General features: G+C 39.7%; 1 protein-coding gene across 1 annotated transcript in view; it reads right to left on the bottom strand.

Annotated features, from left to right (window-relative positions):
- Positions 1–21,756, bottom strand: part of LOC136880846 (fat-like cadherin-related tumor suppressor homolog) — a 372,162-nt gene that overhangs the window by 115,605 nt on the left and 234,801 nt on the right. Inside the window, exons 6-10 of the mRNA XM_068229137.1 lie at positions 14,523–14,624; positions 12,124–12,276; positions 9,303–9,516; positions 4,852–4,991; positions 292–533 (exon numbers count right to left, since the gene is read on the bottom strand). Of these exons, the coding sequence (XP_068085238.1) occupies positions 292–533; positions 4,852–4,991; positions 9,303–9,516; positions 12,124–12,276; positions 14,523–14,624 (851 nt within the window). The remainder of the gene's footprint in view (positions 1–291; positions 534–4,851; positions 4,992–9,302; positions 9,517–12,123; positions 12,277–14,522; positions 14,625–21,756) is intronic.

Here is a 21,756-nt window from a genome sequence, read left to right as displayed (position 1 = left end):
CTGCTAAAGGTAACGTTAAACAGCTCATCTCTTTTCACATGGTTAAAACCAGTGATAGTCAAAACGATTGTCACTTCACACTGAGGCACACCGAACTTTTCCTTCATTTCATTCTTCATTCCAGGATGGATGTGTTAGTTATTTAGTTAGTTAGTCCTACCTAGGATATGTATTCCCACTTTCCCATTCACCACAAATCTCTCCTGACATCAGAATAGGTTTTCAAGATGCTCTATTTCAAGCGTGTATCGGTAGTTACTCAGTGAATATAAATGGCTTGGAGTTACTTACCTGTCTAATTTCTCTTTGAGGATCACAGAACCAGTCATCGAATCAATTTTGAAGATTGAAAGAGAAGCAGGATTCCTTGCTGCATGTAAACTGTAGAATACCTTCTTGTCTTCGTCCTCATCTGTGGCGAGAAGCTGCAGGATTTCTGTGCCTTTCTCTACATTTTCTGAGATTTCAACACCATATACTTTCTCCGAGAAGATTGGACGATGATCGTTAATATCGATGACATCAACATAAAGCTGTAGGCAGATAAATATTGGAATTAAACATCACAAAACACTTCTCTTACACATAGTATAATCTATTTTAAACTTTTCTTATGAATTAACACTTATTAAAAAAGTTAATACCGAGCTCGATAGCTGCAGTCGCTTAATTGCGGCCAGTGTCCAGTATGTCTCAAATACTATTACAATATTATAAGTCCACCTATACAATACAATATGATCCACTATTTCATATGGTCAAAATTTTTATACATAATACATAAAAGTCAATGGTACATGTTTCACCCTCCTTACGGGCATCATCAGCCTATATCAATCTTAAAAATAATACATATGGAGTCATTCTAATCCTATAAATTATAGGGTAAAATGTTGAAAAATGATTTCGTAAAACATTATACAACAACATCTAAAACAACGATAATGCACCAAAGTATGTTAAAAGAGAGTAAATTAACTGTTTTTGAAGATTAAAACGTGGTTAAACATGAATTTTGAGAGTTTAAAACTAAAATGGATCCTTTTTTAAAAATATAATATCATTAAGACTGTGATGGCCTCGTGTGTAAACACAATCATCAAAGGGGGATGTTTCTTCAATTCCCATAGTTTGAATCCAAGATGGTAATATCACTGTCAGTTATTTAAAACAGAAGTGTGAACGTAATAAACATGTTAAAATGTATACGGTTGGTATATCTGAAAGTAGAAAAGAAAATGGAACTTCTTGTAGAGGCGTTGCTAATGATAAAACGTATGTCAAAGCTAGCGGATGTCAGTAATTATGTTGGTAGTCGATTGGATTTAAAAGACAGTCAAGTTGATGTTATAATTCCGTTGAAACATTTGTTGGAAGAAATGATCAAGTTTTCTGTGAAACATTTGTTGGAAGAAATGATCAAGTTTTTCTGTGAAACATTTGTTGGAAGAAATGATCAAGTTTTTCTGTGAGACATTTGTTGGAAGAAATGATCAAGTTTTTCTGTGAAACACTTGTTGGAAGAAATGATCAAGTTTTTCTGTTTCAAGTTTTTCAATACGGAACCAAAATGAGAATAGTTACTTGTAACAGTGTCCAGTATTCGGGAGATAGTAGGTTCGAACCCCACTATCGGCAGCCCTGAAGATGGTTTTCTGTGGTTTCCCATTTTCACACCAGGCAAATGCTGGGGCTGTACCTTAATTAAGGCCATGGCCAATTCCTTCCTACTCCTAGCCATTTCCTGTCCCTTCGTCGCCATAAGACCTATCTGAGTCGGTGCGACATAAAAGCAACTAGCAAAGAAAGAAAAAAGTTAATTTTATGGAAGCAGGAATGGGAAAAACTGATGATGAAGATAACTTTTTCAGTTCTGCTAAAGAAGAAGCAGTAGCTCCACCAGTGCTCTATGAGATAATTTTTTACCTCTCCAGTACTTCCAAAGACATTACATTTATCCAACAATATCCATCACTGCTGGGGATATTCTTAACAGATTGATGGCGGGCCTCGAACAGAGGCTGCTACCCCATGTAGACCGGACAGTTGAAGCCTCCAGGAAAGAAATTACACTGCTGCACTCACTAGGTTTCTTTGTAGTCTGTACATTGTGATACTTTTCAAAGCAATACCATTTGTGGCTCCATTAGTCTTGCTAAGCACAGTGTGGTATGAATGCCATGCTTGTGCAATTCATATACTCATTGTTTTCAAGTATACAAGGATTTCTCTTTACGGCTACTCCCCATTTAGTGTTAGCCATTAATCATTAGAAATATCTAATTCACTGTCACACGGTACCTATTATAATCACTCTGTACATAATTAATCACAATTATTGGTAGTCGTCGGTAACTGAATACACCGCGCCATGTTGACATCTGCACTGGAGCTTCAGGGAATAGCTCTAAAAATCCGACATAATTTTGATAAATACACTAAGGTTTAAAGAAAGAAAGATGCAGCGATAAGTTATATTCCTTGACTACACCATCTGGAACTCATAATCTCACCCACAATTTCATCACTAATCAAGGAAATACAAGGTGCATAAAAGCGAGAATTCTCGTAGCCCGGCCCCTACTGTTGGCTGACATCTACTGTCAACTGAGAAACTATGAGAATTCTCAGTGCTCATCACCCATGTGGCAAATCAGATAATGAATCTACATATAAATGTTGAAATACTTTGTCATCATATAGGGCACATTGCCATGGGCAACGCCACCTTTTACAATGATTCTCGGAGCGTACGAACACCCATGTGTATATATATACGAAGTTTCCATGGCTACAAAGATCGTATAATTAAAAAACACAGAGATAAGTTTTTTAAGGTTCAACGTTTTTGGTACAAATTACGAGTTGTATAAGATATTCTTTATAACATTTATTTAATAATGGTACCGGTTGGTCCGAACCTTCTCAACACACTGTCCAAGGCTGATTCAAATCCTTCCGATTGAACTGAGAAATTTTAGCTCACCTGTACTACATCAGAAGAGAAGACGGAAGGACAACCAATTATCATTAACCATTTCTCACTTTATAATTTTATTTATACATCAATGTATAATTTTAACGAGCACAACAAGCCTTTCGAGACATGTGTATTGAGATATACTAACGCATAGTTCTACAAGTTCTTTGCATGAACAAGGTGTTATCAACTAAAATTACATTTTCACTTTGACAACATTTGAATAACGAGTGTCTTAATGGACTGACAAATTATTGCCAAAGATTCAATTGTAACTGTAATTATGACATGTGACGATCTGAGTATCAGCACATAAACACATCAACAAAAACAGCGTAACAAGTGATTGCTATAAGTTTATTACAATTTTATTTAGAACAGTGTAAATAAGCATTTCAAAAGATTTTTATACGTCGATAACATGTGAAAACTTTTAATTAATCTTTTATTGGTAAAAAACTATGTATGTATTGAAATGGCGTATGGCTTTTAGTGCCAGGAGTGTCCGAGGACATGTTGGGCTCGCCAGGTGGAGGTCTTTTGATTTGACTCCCGTAGGCGACCTGCGCGTCATGATGAGGATGAAATGATGATGAAGACGACACATACACCCAGCCCCCGTGCCAGCGAAATTAACCAATTATGGTTAAAATTCCCGACCCTGCCGGGAATCGAACCCGGGACCCCTGTGACCAAAGGCCAGCACGCTAACCACTTAGCCATGGAGCCGGACTATGTATGTATTAATGTGTCACAACATCAAATTTTAATGATCATGTCCTTTCTCAATTGTGTGATTAATGATTTTTATGGCTGATGATGACATTTAAATGTCAAAACCAGTACCATTCTTAAATAAATGTTGTAAATAATATCTTATACAACTCATAATTTGTACAGAAAAGGTTGAAGCTTAAAAAAAAACTTATCTCTGTGATCTCAGTTCAATACAGAAACAAAAATGAATTTTATATCTTTGAATTAAAAAACACATCAACACTGAAATCTATGATCGCTCTACTCCATGACATAATTGAAAGTAATTAAAATTACAGCAAACAGACAGTACCAGCTACAAACGATACCCATGCATAAAAACAGAGATTTCCAGGGCCGGTCATCAATGTGTTAACATTAAGACATTAAGCACAAACATTCCTTCAGTTGCCCCTGTACAGACTCTTTTTAGCAAATCCAAAAATGTACAGTACTTTACCCTCAAGATGTCAAGGCTTAGCAATGAGATTTTAAGAACCAATTATTTTGTAAAGAAAATGAGAAATAATTTTAAATGCTAAAAGTCACTAACTAAAAGTTTATGGGCAAAAGTAATTTTGAAAGTCCCATGGTATTACGTTCAGTGTCATTTAGTCTTGATGGCCATTTAGTGTCTCATAAAATGAAGTAATAAACTTTGTTTATAAACTTTCCTAACATTCCAACCCCACGTGCAAAATAATGTTATTTGTTTTCACGTTCCACTAACTACTTTTTACGGTGTTCAGAGAAGCTGAGGTGCTGGAATTTGGTTCCACAGGAGTTCTTTTACGTGCTAGTAAATCTTCAACTTGAGGCTGACGTATATGAGCACCTTGAAATACTACTGGACTGAGCCAGTATCAAACCTGCTGGTGTCAGAACGCCAGTGTCTCAATTGTCTGAGCCACTCAGCCTGGCCCATGTGGGGGAAAAAAATAATCAGTGATTTCCTTAAATTTGGTTTCTGTGAAGTAATTGTAATTTTACTGATTACTTGTTGGAAAAGTAATTTGTAATTATGTAAAATATTTCTCAGGTAACTTTAATTCAGCCCCTTACTTTTTTTTTTCTTGTGCTTTCCTCATCACTGGTTAAACTGCTGTACAACTTACCTGAGTAAACACCACATTGACCCCATCAGTGACACTGATGGTAAGGTTGTACTTGTTCTTTCTCTCCCAGTCCAATTTCTTTGCCAGCAACACGTTGCCCTTGTCACGGCCAATGAAGAACTCATTATCATCATCTCCATCTGCAAAGACATCAAGAGATAAAAATAACATCTACAGTATGTGATTTTTAGGAGAGATTTTCAATAGAAACACAATACTACTGTATCTTCTGCAACCAAAAGAGGTGTCTAACAAAAGGAAAAAGGGCTGCCTAGCTGAGGTAGTGAAGGTACCCTCTGTTCAGCCAGGAGGATATGGGTTTGATTCCATATCAGGAAGCTGAAAATTTTAGATCCTCCGTGGCTCAGGCGGCAGTGCATTGGCCTCTCACCGTTGGATCCTGTGGTTCAAATCCTGGTCACTCCATGTGAAATTTGTGCTGGACAAAGTGGAGGCGGGACAGGTTTTCCTCCGGGTACTCCGGTTTTCCCTGACATCTTTCATTCCAGCAACACTCTCCATTATCATTTCATAGCATTTATCAGTCATTAATAAATCACTTTGGGAGTGGCGACCCCATCGTACTAATAGCCTGTATCTGATTCATTCATTGCATCCCTGACCTGGTCAAAGGCTGGAAAACAGGTTGTAGGTTTTCATTTTCATTCCACTTCTGGCAAGGTACATGGCGCTTACGTTCACTCACCTTATACTAGAAATGAGTATCTGATTAACCACAGAAATGCAAGAAAATTCTATAATTTGCATATTACACACCAGTTTTGACATATGGAACAACTATAAAACATGATGAAAGCAGAATTCAGGCAGTTGAGATGAAGTTCCTTAGAGGAATAATTGGGAAAACATGAAGAGATAACATCAGAAATCAGTGGCGGCCGGTCAGTACGTGCTACCGGGCTCCAGCACGTAGCTTGAAACTGTAAGGAATATTATTTATGTACAGTAAAATTATCCTGGTGCCTTTTCGTTTTTTGAGTACGATATGAATTTGTGTTTTGTGAAAATCAGGACGAGATCTGTCGAACACCTAGCGCTGTTCTCCCGGGGAACAAGGCTCGTGCTCATGTGAAGTGAGCCCTTGCCTGTAGCCTGAAGGAAGCAATACGCAGGCGCAGCCAAGCTTGCAACACTCCCCCTAGCCGGCGGAGTATACCGTAAACCGGGATCAACTTTCACTGATCCCGTCTATAGTTACTTCCTCTCCCGCAAGGGGGTAGAAGTACTCGATGTCTCATGCTACCTTGATGTTCACGGCCGACTGGATCCCTCGCTGCGCTCCTTAGCTAGCTAGAGCGACGCATCAAGTCGGCCGTGTGATGTTGAACGTGGTAAGCGAGTCTGCCACTAGAGAGTAGCATCGTCTGGGCTCGAAAGTAAAGCGTAAGCGGAGGCAATCTATCTCACACATGCTTATTAAAATATCCATCTTCCTTTTGTGTCAAAAATAAGGAATTCGTAGGTGAGTCAAAGAATCTTTGAGTGACCCTAAATGTGATCCCGCATTACAATGTAATTTACTCTGGTGAAATGAAATAGCGTATGGCTTTTAGTGCCGGAAGTATCCGAGGACATGTTCGACTCGCCAGATGCAGGTCTTTTGATTTGACGCCCGTAGGCGACCTGCGAGTCGTGATGAGGATGAAATGATGATGAAGACAACACATACACCCAATGTTGGTTAAAATTCCAGACCCAGCCGGGAATTGAACCCGGGATTCCTGTGACCAAAGGCCAGCGCGCTAACCATTTAGCCATGGAGCCGGACATTTACTCTGGTAATAGGGGAGGTCTCAATGAATCAGTTGGCAGCTCTTTCAGTTGCTTTGTGCGGTTTTTAATCTCGCGGTTATATTACTGGTGCGTGTTTTTTCTGTCATTGTGTTAGTGCTCAAGTTTATACGGAGATTTATCAAATTATTTATCCACTGCAGTGTATATAAAGTGAAATTAAATTAGTGTTCTTAGTGGGGATCTATATTCCCACGATTCTATTTGCACTGATGTAAGTTGCGCCATTAGGTTAGTAAAAACAATATTTCTCGAATGAATTATTTATCTCGTAGACAGTTGTCGAAGAATTCATCTGCTTCCAAATTAATGTTGTTTTTGTTTGTTCTGAGTTATAAATTGTGAGAAAAGTTGTATTATTATTATTATTATTATTATTATTATTATTATTATTATTATTATTACCAAGTTTGAAGTATGCGTTGTTCATCATGGGAATATGCAGATTTAAAACAGCGTATTTAGCTTGTTTTTTGTAGCACGTAGGACGATTTTTTCACGAGCCGCCACTGTCAGAAATGTAGAAATTGAAGAGAGAATTGCATTCTGAAAACTGAAAGATAAGATAGAAACCAGTAAACAGAAATGTTTATGGACACATGCTGAGAATGGAAGATGATGAGGTTCTGAAGCAAGTATTTACAGAGAAAATAATAGGAAGAAGACAATGAAGAAGGCCCAGAAAGAGGAGGATTGTTATGGTGAAGGAGAGAGTACAGAAGAGAGATAGACAATTGATTCACAACCTGACCAAGAAGAACAAGTTGGAAGGTAAGAGATGTTGAAGAAGATTTTTTTTTTTTTTTTGCTATTTGCTTTACGTCGCACCGACACAGATATGTCTTATGGCGACGATGAGATAGGAAAGGCCTAGGAATTGGAAGGAAGCGGCCGTGGCCTTAATTAAGGTACAGCCCCGGCATTTGCCTGGTGTGAAAATGGGAAACCACGGAATACCATCTTCAGGGCTGCCGACAGTGGGGCTCGAACCCACTATCTCCCGATTGAAGAAGATTAAGAACAAGATTGATGTGTTTAGCGAAGAATAGCCTTAGAAAACACAACATGGACTGGACAACAGTACATAATGAAGAATAGTGGAATGACCAAGAAATGTGGAGAGGAACCTCATTAACCCCAACATGGATTGAACTGGACAAGGGGTAATGATAACATGATTTAGCAATTAGCACTACTTATCAAATTATTAGTACGTACAGTATATTAAATTGAATGATTTACCTCATAGGTACTATTTTTTTTCTAAGAAATAGAATATATTTTTGAATCACACATGCAGACACATTATGTGGAACTATTATTACATCTAAGTACTCAAAGTGATTATTGATGAAATAACTATAGCCTACCTATAATTTAGTGCATCCATTCTCAGTAACCTGTATGAATACAAGTCTTTGCCAAGATTTACAAATAAAACTAAGAATAAAACTTCAAGTGCAGGAAAATAACACTAGACTTGCTTCAAATGCAATGGAAACTTCCCATATCACATACAATTCTCATGCCATATCCAAAATATTTGTACAAATTATGCTTTGTACTTAGTAAAATTCACCTCAGAATAATTATTTTCAACATTATCTGCTTTAGTACTATGAACTAAAAGTCAATATCAGTGTTTTAGCCTCAGAATGAAGATATCTTTTTCTCTCATACCTACAGTAAAGTTAAAATTAGATTTACTGCATAAGCTTTAATCCTATATATCCATGGCAGCTTGTGGTATCTGAAGCTGGGTGCTGCACCAAAATTTTCAATGTAACATATATATGAAAAGCTTACAGAAATAACAAGAAATGTTAAGTGATGAAATATACAGTATATTAAAATTGAAATATATCCAGCAATTAAAACACAGGAAATAAGAAGCTAATTATACAGCATAACTGAAGTTTTTCTTAAAGCACTTGAACTGAAAATTTGCCATCCTGGTTTTCATTGCTGCATAGTGTTGGTAATATTGTGAGTGACCCGGTATGGCGAACCCTAGTAGCGTGTAAAAAGATATTTCCATTGTGAGAGGAAAGAAAGCAATAATGAAGTCATTTGACTTATTTGTGCAATGTAATAGGGACATTAGGAATTGTTTCCTGGTCTCTTGCAACAGCCAAGGACCAATACTGGCGAGCATGTTGCCTGATGCTACGTACAGACTTAGGCTCGTCCCTGCTGAAACTACATTGCGTCATGCTGTCCGCTTGGGAGTTGCTGTAGGAAAGAGTTTGATTCAAAGCCAGCAGCATTTATAGGTCCATTACGAAACATTAGTACATCGAACGTCCAAAGAGGATTGATTTTAACATATTTTGGAATATACGTTAAGTTCATTAAACTAAAATAGTCAGGAGAAAAGACGACAAATGAAGTGTTCAATTATTGGGAGTTGTGTAACACTGCAACAACAACACCAAGCACTGACCCTGCTATACAGAAAGGTATAAAAATTGAATTTTTTTCTTGGGTTCTTTCATCCATGTAGAATTTCACGAAGCAGATAAATATATTATTTATACAAAAAGGTTCATATAAAACAGTGTCCTTAACATTTGTTGTATTTCATCCTTTGGTTTCTTGACAATGTAGTGCTACAGTTTAGAAAGGTATAAAGAACTTACCCACAATGCTGTACCACAGTGTGTCACCATCCTCGTCGTCTGCTTGTATAACAGTGACAAGGTAGTTCACCTCGTCGCTCTCAGTGACAGGCAGCCGCTGATTGGGGTTCTTGAACACAGGAGCATGTGGAGAATCCTTGGGTACCTTGGCCACTTCTACAGACACTCTAGTTGTCTGACTCCTCTGGGGTACGCCATTGTCTTGAGCACGGATCTGTAAAATATACAAATCAAGTCTTAGCACAGCAGTAAATGTTAATAATGATGATGATGATGATGATGATGATGCTTGTTGTTTAAAGGGGCCTTTTGCTGATCTTACCCCTTGCCATGGCTAAATGGTTAGTAAGCTGGCCTTAGGTCCAAAAGGTCCTGGGTTCGATTTCCGGCCGGGTCGAAGATTTTAACCTTTATTGGTTAATTCCAATGCCATGGGGGCTGTGTGTGTGTACGTCTTCATAATTAGTAATCAACTTAGGTCGCCTATAAGCCTTACACTAGGTCTCATACTTCATTATTATTATTATTATTATTATTATTATTATTATTATTATTATTATTATTATTATTATTATTATTATTATTATTATTATTTATCTTAACCCTAGAACTGTGGACATCTTCCAGGAAGATGGCATGATACTTCGTCAAGTCTCTCAGAGAGACTCTAAATGGAGTGAGTCATCAAATGGTGCCAATTCAAATTGTGGCTGCAGACTCCTTTGGCTTTTGATCTGAAATTCTTAGAAACAAATGACAACTTGCATGTGGTTATATGGCTAGAGAAGAGGAAATAGCCTACAAAAAGCAATCGCCATCTAACGACTGCAGAAGTAACTATACGGATATACTGAGCGAGTTAGCCGTGCGGTTAGGGTCGCGTAGTTGTGAGCTTGCGCTCAGGAGATGGTAGATTCGAATTCCACCGTCGACAGCCCCAATTTGGTTTTCTGTGGTTTCCCATTTTCACACCAGGCAAATGCTGGGGCTGTACCTTAATTAAGGCTACGGCCACTACTTTTTTCCCAATCCTATCGCTTTCCCATCTTTGCATCGCCTTTAATGTGTTACTGGGATGTTAAACCACTACCAAAAACACGAAACAAACAACAATAGTAAACTATATGGGTAGAATTATGACAGTGCTACAGTGAGAAACCACTGAACTGTATGTGAGAAATCACTGAACTGTATTTGCCCTAGAACAGCGGTATTCAAACTTTTCCGTTTGCGTACCGCCAAAATCCAGTTTTTTTTAAAATCTTCGTAGTTCGTATCCACAAGGTACGAGTATATTGCGAGTATACCAGAAATAACAAATGATTGTTGCTGGATGCCAAATAATATCAACTGTGATGATGATGATAATAATAATAGTAATAATAATAATCATCATCATCGTCATAATGAACGAGTTGTGGTCGGGGATTTAAGGTCGCTTGCCCTTCTTGACACCACGGGATTTACAACAGAATAACTCATCTGAGCAACACCGCCCACCGGGAATCGAACCACGGTCGCTGGGATGGAAGACAAGCAGCTGAGCCACTACACCACCTTTTCCCACAATAATAACAATAATGGACGGCATTGTATAAAGCCTACATCGTCGCTGAAAAAATGAAACCTCGTAACTCCTTCGGATTAAACATTAAAAAAGACAGCCCAAAACTAAGAGGTGAGCAACAGCCGAAGAACTGTTCCTGCAATTTTCGGTGCTGAATGATAGCCGCATTATTCGACCATTGGAATCTTCTGTATCCTTCTCAGGCAACGCGGCAAGCCTTCACAAGACAGAGGGAGAAATGTGGTTTTCTCGTGAGTGGAATTACGAGGTTTTCATTGTCTAGTGAGGATACATACGAGTATAATTATTAATGCAACAATTACTATTGCTATAAGTGAATGAGTGGATTTCTAAACAGAACATGTAAAAAGAGCAATGCAGCATAAGTAATGGTTGCCTGGCCGAGGCGGTAAAGGCGTGCTCGGTTCGCCCGGAAGGACGTGGGTTCGAATCCGGGCGTAGAGCTAACCACTCTACGTCAGGAAGTCGTAAAATTTAAGAAACGAGATTTCCACTTCTGGAGGTGCATATGGCCCTGAGGTTCACTCAGCCTACACCAAAAATGAGTACCAGGTTAATTCCTAGGGGCAAAGGCGGCCGGGCGTAGAGCTAACCACTCTACCCCATCACGTGCCGCGGTTAATGGTGGAAGCCTTTACCTTCCACTCCTCTAAGAGCCTTCATGGCCAGTCATGGCCAGTACGGAATTTCTTTGTCTTTTTTTTAGTCAATGGGAGGTACAAACTGACACATATTTTAGAATGAATAGTTCGGAAAGGAGAATCTGTGTAGTGGGAGACAAAAAAAAAAAAAACAAAAAACAAAAAAAACACTAAATCAAGACAAGATTTTATTGAAAATGAGCAGGCTCAACTTATTTCTGAACTGCTTACTAATGACGACCTTTGAAATGAAATGGCGTATGGATTTTAGTGCCGGGATGTGTCCGGCTCGCCAAGTGCAGGTCTTCTGATTTGACGCGCGTCGTGATGAGGATGAAATGATGATGAAAACGACACATACATCCTAACCAATTATGGTTAAAATTCCCGACCCTGCGGGAATCGAACCCGGGACCCCTGTGACCAAAGACCAGCACGCTAACCATCTAGCCATGCAGCCGGACATTAACGACCTTTGATGTGATCTTGTGCTCTTAAGGTAGGAACATCCCTGATTAATGCGACGTTAAACGTCTACAAGTTTATTCTATATATTACGTATTGAAAGGGTAGAGAGTACAATGATTCTTACTCGAAGTTCATACACCTGTCCATCTTGGAAACCTCGTTGAGAATACACGACACCGGTCTTGGGATCAATCTTGAACTTGCCGATTCCTCTACCTGACTTGATGCTGTATTCAATCTCTCCATTAGGGCCATCATCCAAATCATAACCCAGAACCTGAAAGAGAGAAACACAGTTAACTCCTATTTGCAAGAGACAGTTTCATACGCTGAAATGTGTTATTATAGGAACCAAATCCATCCTCAATGTAACCACACTCCGCGTTTCCTCATGCATTTTAATTAATTACACACATAGTTAGATTAAAACTTCTCACAGGCCACAAGAAAAATACCATAACCCTTTGTATGTATTAAGAATTCTTGAAATCTTTCTGTGTCCATGCATTCGTATCATACAAACATCAAATATAGGTCAATTTCAGAATATTGTACTACTTATGCGGAGCAACAAATTGCAGCGTAATTTAAACAACTCAACTTACAACTACAAACTTATTCATTAACTACAGCGCTTAAACTTGTTCTTTTGAATGTACAATAGCAGAAAAAAAATACGAATTTCTCATAATGATAATGCAAACTTTCAAGCACAAAAAAATCATATTATTAATATAAATCCTACAAATCAATATTAATAAAAGGAAACATAACCGTTTGGTATGTCTTAACTTGTGAGAGAGAAAGACCCAGTCACCGTAAGAGGAAACGTGTTAAACATTTTTGTTGTTATGTTTTAAGTTCTATCTGTTTCTCACATTTCCCTTTCATGGCGTCTATGCATTACGAGTTTAGCCAACAGGCAAGTTACCGGTGAACTTGTTGGGAGTGTGTTTATACTTCCCTTAACTTATCCAGGTATTTCTGGTGTATCTATTGTTCACTTTGGGTCTATACCGAATGCTCTTCCTGACGTCACTTGACTTTTCAGCTGAAAACTGTAACACGAAGTCAGCTGGGATTCAAACCTCGACTGTTCGGGTGTAAAGCCATCAGCTAAGCCACTACCCTAATCATCACCGCGGGTAAAATGTTAACTGGTATATTTGAATGAAGAAAAGTAGTAGTAGTAGTTTTCAACTGGCTTTAGGTCGCATCGACACAGATAGGTCTTATGGCGATGACGGGACAGGAAGGAGCTAGGCGTGGGAAGGAAGCAACCGTGGCCTTAATTAAGGTAAAGCCCCAGCATTTGCCTGGTGTGAAAATAGGACACTGCGGAAAACAATCTTCAGGGCCGTCGACAGTGAGTAGTAGTAATAGTAATTTTAGGGTATTGTAAAGAAGGTGGTAAAACAGAAAGTCCCGCAAATCTGATATCGTATTGTCATGATAGAAAGAGCCATGCTAAGCCCACTGGGAGTTTCGCTAAGGTGGTGGTGGGGGTGGTTATTATAAGAAGAAGTAAAACTTGGCAACCATGCTCTATTACCACGAATCAGAGTGGAAAAAAATGTTCCAACACTTCCAAAAAGAAAGTATCAGCCAACGAAAGGCAAGGGCCACGACGATGCGAAAATGAAAGACTCCCTAGTCCTCATAACCTAATATCGTCGGGGTCGAAAAAGAACAAGAGCTGACCAAGGGAGGTCAGATAGGAAAATGAAAATGAGGATCCTGACACAAGTAAGTGGAACCAATGACAGGACTCAGTTAAGGGCCCCGTGGTCGTGTTATGTTGTTTTCATTCATTGTTCTTCGCGCTTACACTACACTTATGCACTCCGCGATGTGTATTCCGCACTCCCGTCACTGAATTATGTCGGGGTCACCAATATGTAGTGAAGTACACAACACACTGAATCAATCTTAGCTAAATTTTAGTTTTACATCACAATTATCTTTACACACACATATACAAAAACAGTTCACAACAACTCCCACCATATTCGTTTTTCTGCCATCTTTTGCACTCGGCAAAGATCGTCTTCGCTTCTGAATTTTAGTCAAGTCCTGTAGGAGGCGACCTACATATCTAATGCTGAAAAATCCAAAGCATCTAAATCTTCTGGACACTTATGAGGGAGTTATTTTACACTATTGGATAAGCTTATAATGCACAGACTGTAAATAAGGGTCACCTCTTGGTGAAATCTCCACAAAATTCTTAGTGATACGCTACTGTACATAAGATAGGTGCAAGGGACCGATGGCAAGATGCATACAAAATTTCACAACTTTGCACACAAGTGCACGATATTCCACCTTCTGTCTAAACATAAACTAACTACAGAGAACAACAAAACCTGTACCAGCTATTAGTTACTATAAACAAACTTAGTATTCATCAAGCAGTTTTGGTGAACAACACGCAAACACACAAAAACGCAAACATTCCACACAGAGTCAAGCAAGGGCAAGGCAGTCAAGCAGCTTACATACAAGCAAATCCTGTGTTCTTACCCTTAAAACTGGTTCTCCTGATAAGGTGTCAGGACCAAAAGTCTCCCAAGTGCCATTTTCAAGAAAGGTATCAACAGCTATCTCGATCTCTTCTGTAACGTTCTGTGCAGGCGCAAACACAAGTTTTTCAATACCAAGAGATACTAGCTGTTTGGTGTTAAGTTTCAACAACCCACAGAAAAAATAAACTTACTATTATAATCAGGACTAATGGAGAAAAGCAGCAGGAGAAAACTGAATACATATAGGAAGGGAAGCACCATCTTAGCAGCAAGCATAAGAAATAGCAGGAATAGCAAGGGTCCAGAATATACCTTGCCCAACCCACTATCCTCAAAATATGTGTTCTAAGCCCTCAGATTGGAAGATGAGTAGTAAGGCGTAGCGTTTGATAATTCAACACTCATTCTCATACTTCAATTAAGATGATCTTCTGTGACTTCTCTGTTTGAGTATAGATAAAAAACTAGGGAAGAAAATATCTTTAAACAACAGTTTTAAGCAATGGCAGTAGCTGTTAATATGATTATATATTTCTTTCTGTTTTTCATCATGTTAAATACTTTGTTGATGTGGAAGTATTTTGCATGTTTAAGGAACAAAATAAACGGCAAGTTAACAGTTTTTACTCTCGTCAGCAAAAAGTACGAAAACAGCGTATTAAACACAGCCCTTCTCAAAATCAATGAAACTGTTTTCAATTGGAATACCAGAACACTTGCTTTGAAAGAATATGTAAACTACAGCGCAGTAATTTAACCCTCACAGATCTGAAGTAAATGAACCAGTATTTCATTTTACCTTTCTGAATTAATAATACATTTTCCACATTTGACATAATTTAAACTTTACAGAGGCAAGCAATAAAACACGTCCAATAATTCTTTATGTACTCGAACATTAATAAACGGGGGTTTCTTCATTACAAATTAACTGGAAGATTATTCAAACATATCACAAAATATTTCCTGCAAATCAGACTAAGCGATATTTATTGTAGCGAGGTACTCTGAAGCCCTATGGATTCCCGATATGTTATATAATGATATCACTCAATATGAGGTCAGTTGAAATTCATCTTCGCGAATTTACAATGTAATATGCACAAAGAAAAAGCCATCACAAATTTGGGATAGGGTCCATTTGGAAAACAGTATAATTGAGGATACAGTAAAATTCACACAAAATAGTCCACACTTCATATTCGTATAGTTATGAACTAACTGATAACATGAGTATGAACTGTGATTTAGGAAAAGTGTTGTCAAAAGGAACAGATCATTTTGAAATCTACTGCAACAAATGGACTATAATAATACAAACGAAGATACAATACAAATTTCCTTAACAGTCAGTCTGGCCGAGATAAACCAGACATGCCTAATAACAAAAGATCTTCCATACTTTTTTATTTTTATTTTGACGCATAAGAAGTGAGAAAGCACGTTATAAGCAGGATGTGTTCGCATGTTAAAGAGGTTATTTAAAATGGATTTGTTAGCAGCAATCAATAGATCGAACATGTTACACTGGTCGCGTAATAAGCAGGTTTCTGTCATCGAGATTTTACTGTAATTTGTTGAGACTGCATTCTTATTAAGGACAAAAACTTATATCATCGGCATATTATTTATTCTGATGATTTTAAATAATACGTCTATCATTTCGTTCTAGTTCTGGGTACATGGGTGTGTCCCAAAAAATTATCCATCACACTTCCTTCAATACAAATAGGCCTACATAGAAGATAAAAAATTCGAGGTGGCCGAGCGCCACATGCCGTCTAACCTATGGAGATGCCCGAAGACACAGACGATGTCATCTAATCGATAAAAATTGGAGATAGTGTCATTTGACAACATTCGCAAAAGGAGAGCCCAGAAGAAAAGAAAGAAAAAATACAAGAAAATCTTTCTACATATAAATTACGCCCATTCACATATTTCTGGAGCCAGCCCCGTGGTGTAGGGGGTAATGCACCTGCTTCTTACCTGGAGGCCCTGGGTCCAATTTCGGGCCAGGTCAGGGATACTTACATGGACCTGAGGGCTGATTCGATGTCCATTCCGTCTATGTGACTATATTTGAGGAGCTATCTGGCGGTGGGATGGCAGCCCCGGTCTATAAAGCCAAGAATAACGACGGAGAGGATTCGTGACGCTGACCACGATTCACCTCACAATCTGAGCAGCGTTCACCTGGTAGGCAGAAGGCCCTTCGGGGCCGATAACGCCAGGAGATTTATTTTATTTATTCACTTATTTTTAACATCAGCATGGGGATTGGCCGCACGAATTAATACACTACGGATATGGACGCAAGCTCTGCATTCGGGAGAGGCGTCGGTTCGAACCCCACCGTCAGCTGTCTTGAGAATGGTTTTCTGTGGTTTCCCATTTTCACTTCTAGACAAATGCCAAGACAGTTGCCATTCATAGGCCACAGCCAATTCCTTACCCAATTTCACTCACTATTTAATCTTCATTAGCTCCTGAACTGAGATTGGCGTCAGGAAGGGCATCCGGCTGTACAAACATGTCATATAAATTGGTCTCACTTCATCCGCGAGCCCGCATCAAGAAAAACGAAACACTTTTCTAACACCCACGTGATATAGCCTACTGTATTCTATGTCGAATTAACATTTGTTTAAAAACTGTACAATTATCCCAGGACCAATGAAAAGAGTACCTCGGAGACCTGTGGACCTGTTGAGGATCCAACAAGCCTTCGGGCTGAATACTCAACATATACTTCGGGGAAAGACTAGATTACAGTTTCCCTTCACCAAAGCCTGCACCAGGAAGCAAGAGTAGCTGAGTAAATTACATTTATGTGAATATTAAGTGCCAGTTGGAGTTAGGGGGAACAATGTGATGTCACTTTGTATTAATTTGTCAGAAATGTGGTCAATTATCCACCATCAAATTTCAGGTTATTCAATGATATTCCCAATAATTCAACAAATATAAGAGGCATTCGAATAAAAATGAGTCATCTGCCATAACGTATAGTAAATTACAACATTTCGTACCACAAAATTGTTGAAGACACTAACCCCACTGGGTCAATTCCATTTTTGAATTGATGGAACCACATCTGTACCCAGTTACACACACCATCGTCCTGTGCAAACCGATGCCTATGAACGTCTTTCTTCAGTTCCCCAACGATGTGAAAATCGCACGGGGAGAGATCTAGGATGTATGCAGGTTGCTGAACTGTTTCCCCACACACATCTCTGAAGGCTATTGCTCTAAAGCTGCCAGTGTGGGGGAGGGCATTATCATGAAGAAGAGTAATGCCGTTCCATAGCATACCCGGGCGTTTTGACTTTATGGCGCAGCTCAGTTTCTGCGACGTGTCTTCACAGCGCTGCTCGAGCGGAAGAAAGATATTCGTGGACATCGGTTTACATCGGACGACGATACTTGTGATTGGGTACAGATAGAATTGGCAGTCTGATCACCCAATTCTGGTGATTATTTTGCAGTACAAAATGTTCTCCCATTCTTTTTGGCAGGTGACCCGTTTTTACTTGACTGCCCCTTACGTGTTAAGAACAAAACCTTTAAGTTAGTTAAACATACCAGAATGAATGTTCACCAATTTTATTCTATCTGAACTCAATACATGTATAATAATAATAATAATAATAATAATAATAATAATAATAATAATAATAATAATAATAATAATAATAATAATTCCTATACATCATAATTCTGAAGTACAATTATTTCTTTGAATTTAATTTATCATATCGTTGTGCAAGCTTAAAAATGCCTGGATCAGCAGATAGTTCTCGAATGAAAACGAATTGTCGCATAATTCTGAGCATAATACAAAAGGGCATTTTCATTTCTCTTGCATCCTTAGACCAAAGTCCGTAGTGGCATGGTCTTAAAAGATAAGAGAAGGTTGTGTTAAACTAAATAACGTGTAAAATATTCAAACCGTGTAACACATTTACTGTCACTTTTTGTAGTAAAAATACGAGAGCATCTTGCACTGCCCTTCGATGCATCCATACTTCTGATGTTTTATTTTTAATTTTCCATAGCGTACAAAGTCGTCGTGTTGTGCATGTTTAATGGAAACATCACATTTGCATGTTTCACAGAACACGTGTTTCGTGAAATTTTCGATGGTCCTAGGCATAAAAACGCTTCTGTGTACTGCTTTCGGTAATACTGATTCACTGCAGATCGTCGTTCTCCACTGTCACTCGGCTTTTCATTGTTCTTACGTTTACATAACTTATTATTATTATTATTATTATTATTATTATTATTATTATTATTATTATTATTATTATTATTATTATTGTCCGACTCGTTGGCTGAACGGTCAGTGTACTGGCCTTCGGTTCAGAGGGCCCCAGGTTCGATTCCCGGCCGGGTCGGGGATTTTAACCTTAATTGGTTAATTCCAATGGCACGGGGGTTGGGTGTATGTGTTGTATTCATCATCATTTCATCCTCATCACGACGCGCAGGTCGCCTACGGGCGTTAACTCGAAAGACCTGCACCTGGCGAGCCGAACATGTCTTCGGACACTCCCGGCACTAAAAGCCATACGCCATTTCATTTCATTATTATTATTATTATTATTTTAGTTTATGTTTTTGGAATTTGCTTTACGTCGCACCGACACAGAAAGGTCTCATGGCGACGATGGGATAGGAAAGGGCTAGGAGTGGGAAGGAAGTGGCCGTGGCCTCAATTAAGGTACAGCCCCGGCATTTGTCCGGTAATGAAATGTCGTATGCCTTTTAGTGCCGGGATATCCCACGAAGGGTTCGGCTCGCCAGGTGCAGGTCTTTCTATTTGACACCCGTAGGGGACCTGCGCGTCGTAATGAGGATGAAATGATGATGAAGACAACACATACACCCAGCCCCCGTGCCATTGGAATTAACCAATTAAGGTTAAAATCCCCGACCCGGCCGGGAATCGAACCCGGGACCCTCTGAACCGAAGGCCAGTACGCTGACCGTTCAGCCAACGAGTCGGACATTTGTCCGGTGTGAAAATGGGAAAACATGGAAAACCAGGCTGCCGACTGTGGGGTTCGAACCCACTATCTCCCGAATGCAAGCTCACAGCTCCGTGACCCTAACCGCACGGCCACTTGCTCGGTTTTTAATTTATGTTGTTCTTAACTTTACCGAAATAAAGGCTTGTACATACATTTGTAGCACAAGCATGCAAAGGAAGTAATAATCAGCTCAGGCTAATAACTAATAACTAAATTATAAATAAACAGAAACCGAGCATGCCGGCCGTTAAAGGTGCAAATGACGCTATTTCGTCATTTTTTCACGAACTGATTTCTGACACCTTCTTCAACGATTGGAACGTTTTCTTAATATTCGCTCGAGAAATGGAGAATCTACACAGAACATTTCGATTTCGTGAAGTCCGTAATAATCAACACCGCTTCCGTTTTGCCGTAGTATATCAGAAATAAATAAATAAATAAATAAATAAATAAATAAATAAATAAATAAATAAATAAATAAATAAATAAATAAATAAATAAATAAATAAATAAATAAATAAATCGTAGAAACTAACGAAAATCCGTGGTACTTGGCAACTCTGTTAGACCATCCACAGACAGATGACTGAAGACAATTTTGGATTACAGTTCAATTTTGTACAACAAAAACCAAACCAAACCCGAAGGGCCTTTGCCTGCCAAGCGACCGCTGCTCAGCCCGAAGGCCTGGAGATTATGAGGTGTAGTGAGGTCGGCATGGCGAACCCTCTCGGCTGTTATTCTTGGCTTCCTAGACCGAGGCAGTCCGAGTCGTTGGCTGAATGGTCAACGTACTGGCCTTCGGGTAACAGGGTCAAGGGTTCGATTCCCGGCCGGGTCGGGGATTTTAACCTTAATTGGTTAATTTCAATGGCTCGGAGGGCTGGGTGATTGTGCTGTCTCCAAATACCTACAACTCACAAACCACACATAACACTATCCTCCACCACAACAACACGCAGTTACCTACACATGGAAGATGCAGCCCACCCTCATCGGAGGGTCCGCCTTACAAGGGCTGCTGCACCCGGCTAGAAATAGCCACACGAAATTAAATTAGACTGAGGCCGTTATCTCACCGTCAAACAGCTCCTCAATTGTGATCACGTAGGCTGAGTGGATCTCGAACCATCCCTCAGATCCAGGTAAAAATCCCTCATCTGACCGGGAATCTTACCCGGGGCCTCGGGGTAAGAGGCAGGCGCGTCACCCCTACATCACAGTACCGGTAATTTTATACAAGTGGTTACAATTTCCTCTGTGATACAGAACCAGTGCTGCCTATACAGAGTGAACCGAAATTCTCACACTCGGGCGTCGCAGCGCTAAAAAGAAATGTCTCTCACATAAGTTCGTCCTGCGAGTATATGTCTTTCTTAATCTGCTTACCCTCCAGGGTTGGTTTTTCTCTCCGACTCAGCGAGGGATCCCACCTCTACCACCTCAAGGGCGGTGTCCTGGAGCGTGAAACATTGGGTCGGGGGATACAACTGGAGAGAATGACCAGTACCTCGCCCAGGCGGCCTCACCTGTTATGCTGAACAGGGGCCTTGGTGGGGGATGGGAAGATTGGAAAGGATAGGCAAGGAAGAGGGAAGGAAGCAGCCGTGACCTTGTTAGGTACCATCCCGGCATTTGATTGGGGAAACCACGGAAAACCACTTCCAGGATGGCTGAGGTGGGAATCGAACCCACCTCTACTCAGTTGACCTCCCGAGGCTGAGTGGACCCCGTTCCAGCCCTCGTACCACTTTTCAAATTTCGTGGCAGAGCCGGGAATCGAACCCGAGGCTCCGGGGATGGCAGCTAATCACACTAACCACTACACCACAGAGGCGGAGCCTGCGAGTATATCCGGCAGAAAAAAGGACGTTGAAGAGTGGCAATCTGGCAACACTGTAACCACATGTAGGGTAACTACCTCTGTCAGCTCAAGTTAGCCGTGCTGTACGTTTGGTGCAGTGGATAGAGTTTTGGGTTAGCATACAGGAGGTCGAGGGGTCGATCCTTGGTTGAGGCGTATGTTTTTGATTTCGCAAATGTAGTCCAGGTGGTATGGTATCTGGCATCTTAATCGTGAACAGCGAATAAATTCACGCCCACGACGTGGAAAGGGCGTCTTTCAAAGCTGACCAATGGAAACGATTGTTCGTCCATTTCTAGGATCGTAGCATGTAAGTGCAAATGGTT

The sequence above is a fragment of the Anabrus simplex genome, chromosome 9 (genome assembly GCF_040414725.1).
Source record: "Anabrus simplex isolate iqAnaSimp1 chromosome 9, ASM4041472v1, whole genome shotgun sequence".
In the NCBI taxonomy this organism is placed as follows: domain Eukaryota; kingdom Metazoa; phylum Arthropoda; class Insecta; order Orthoptera; family Tettigoniidae; genus Anabrus; species Anabrus simplex.
Note: the sequence above shows the minus strand (reverse complement) of the source record. Positions and strands in the feature narration are given on the sequence as shown.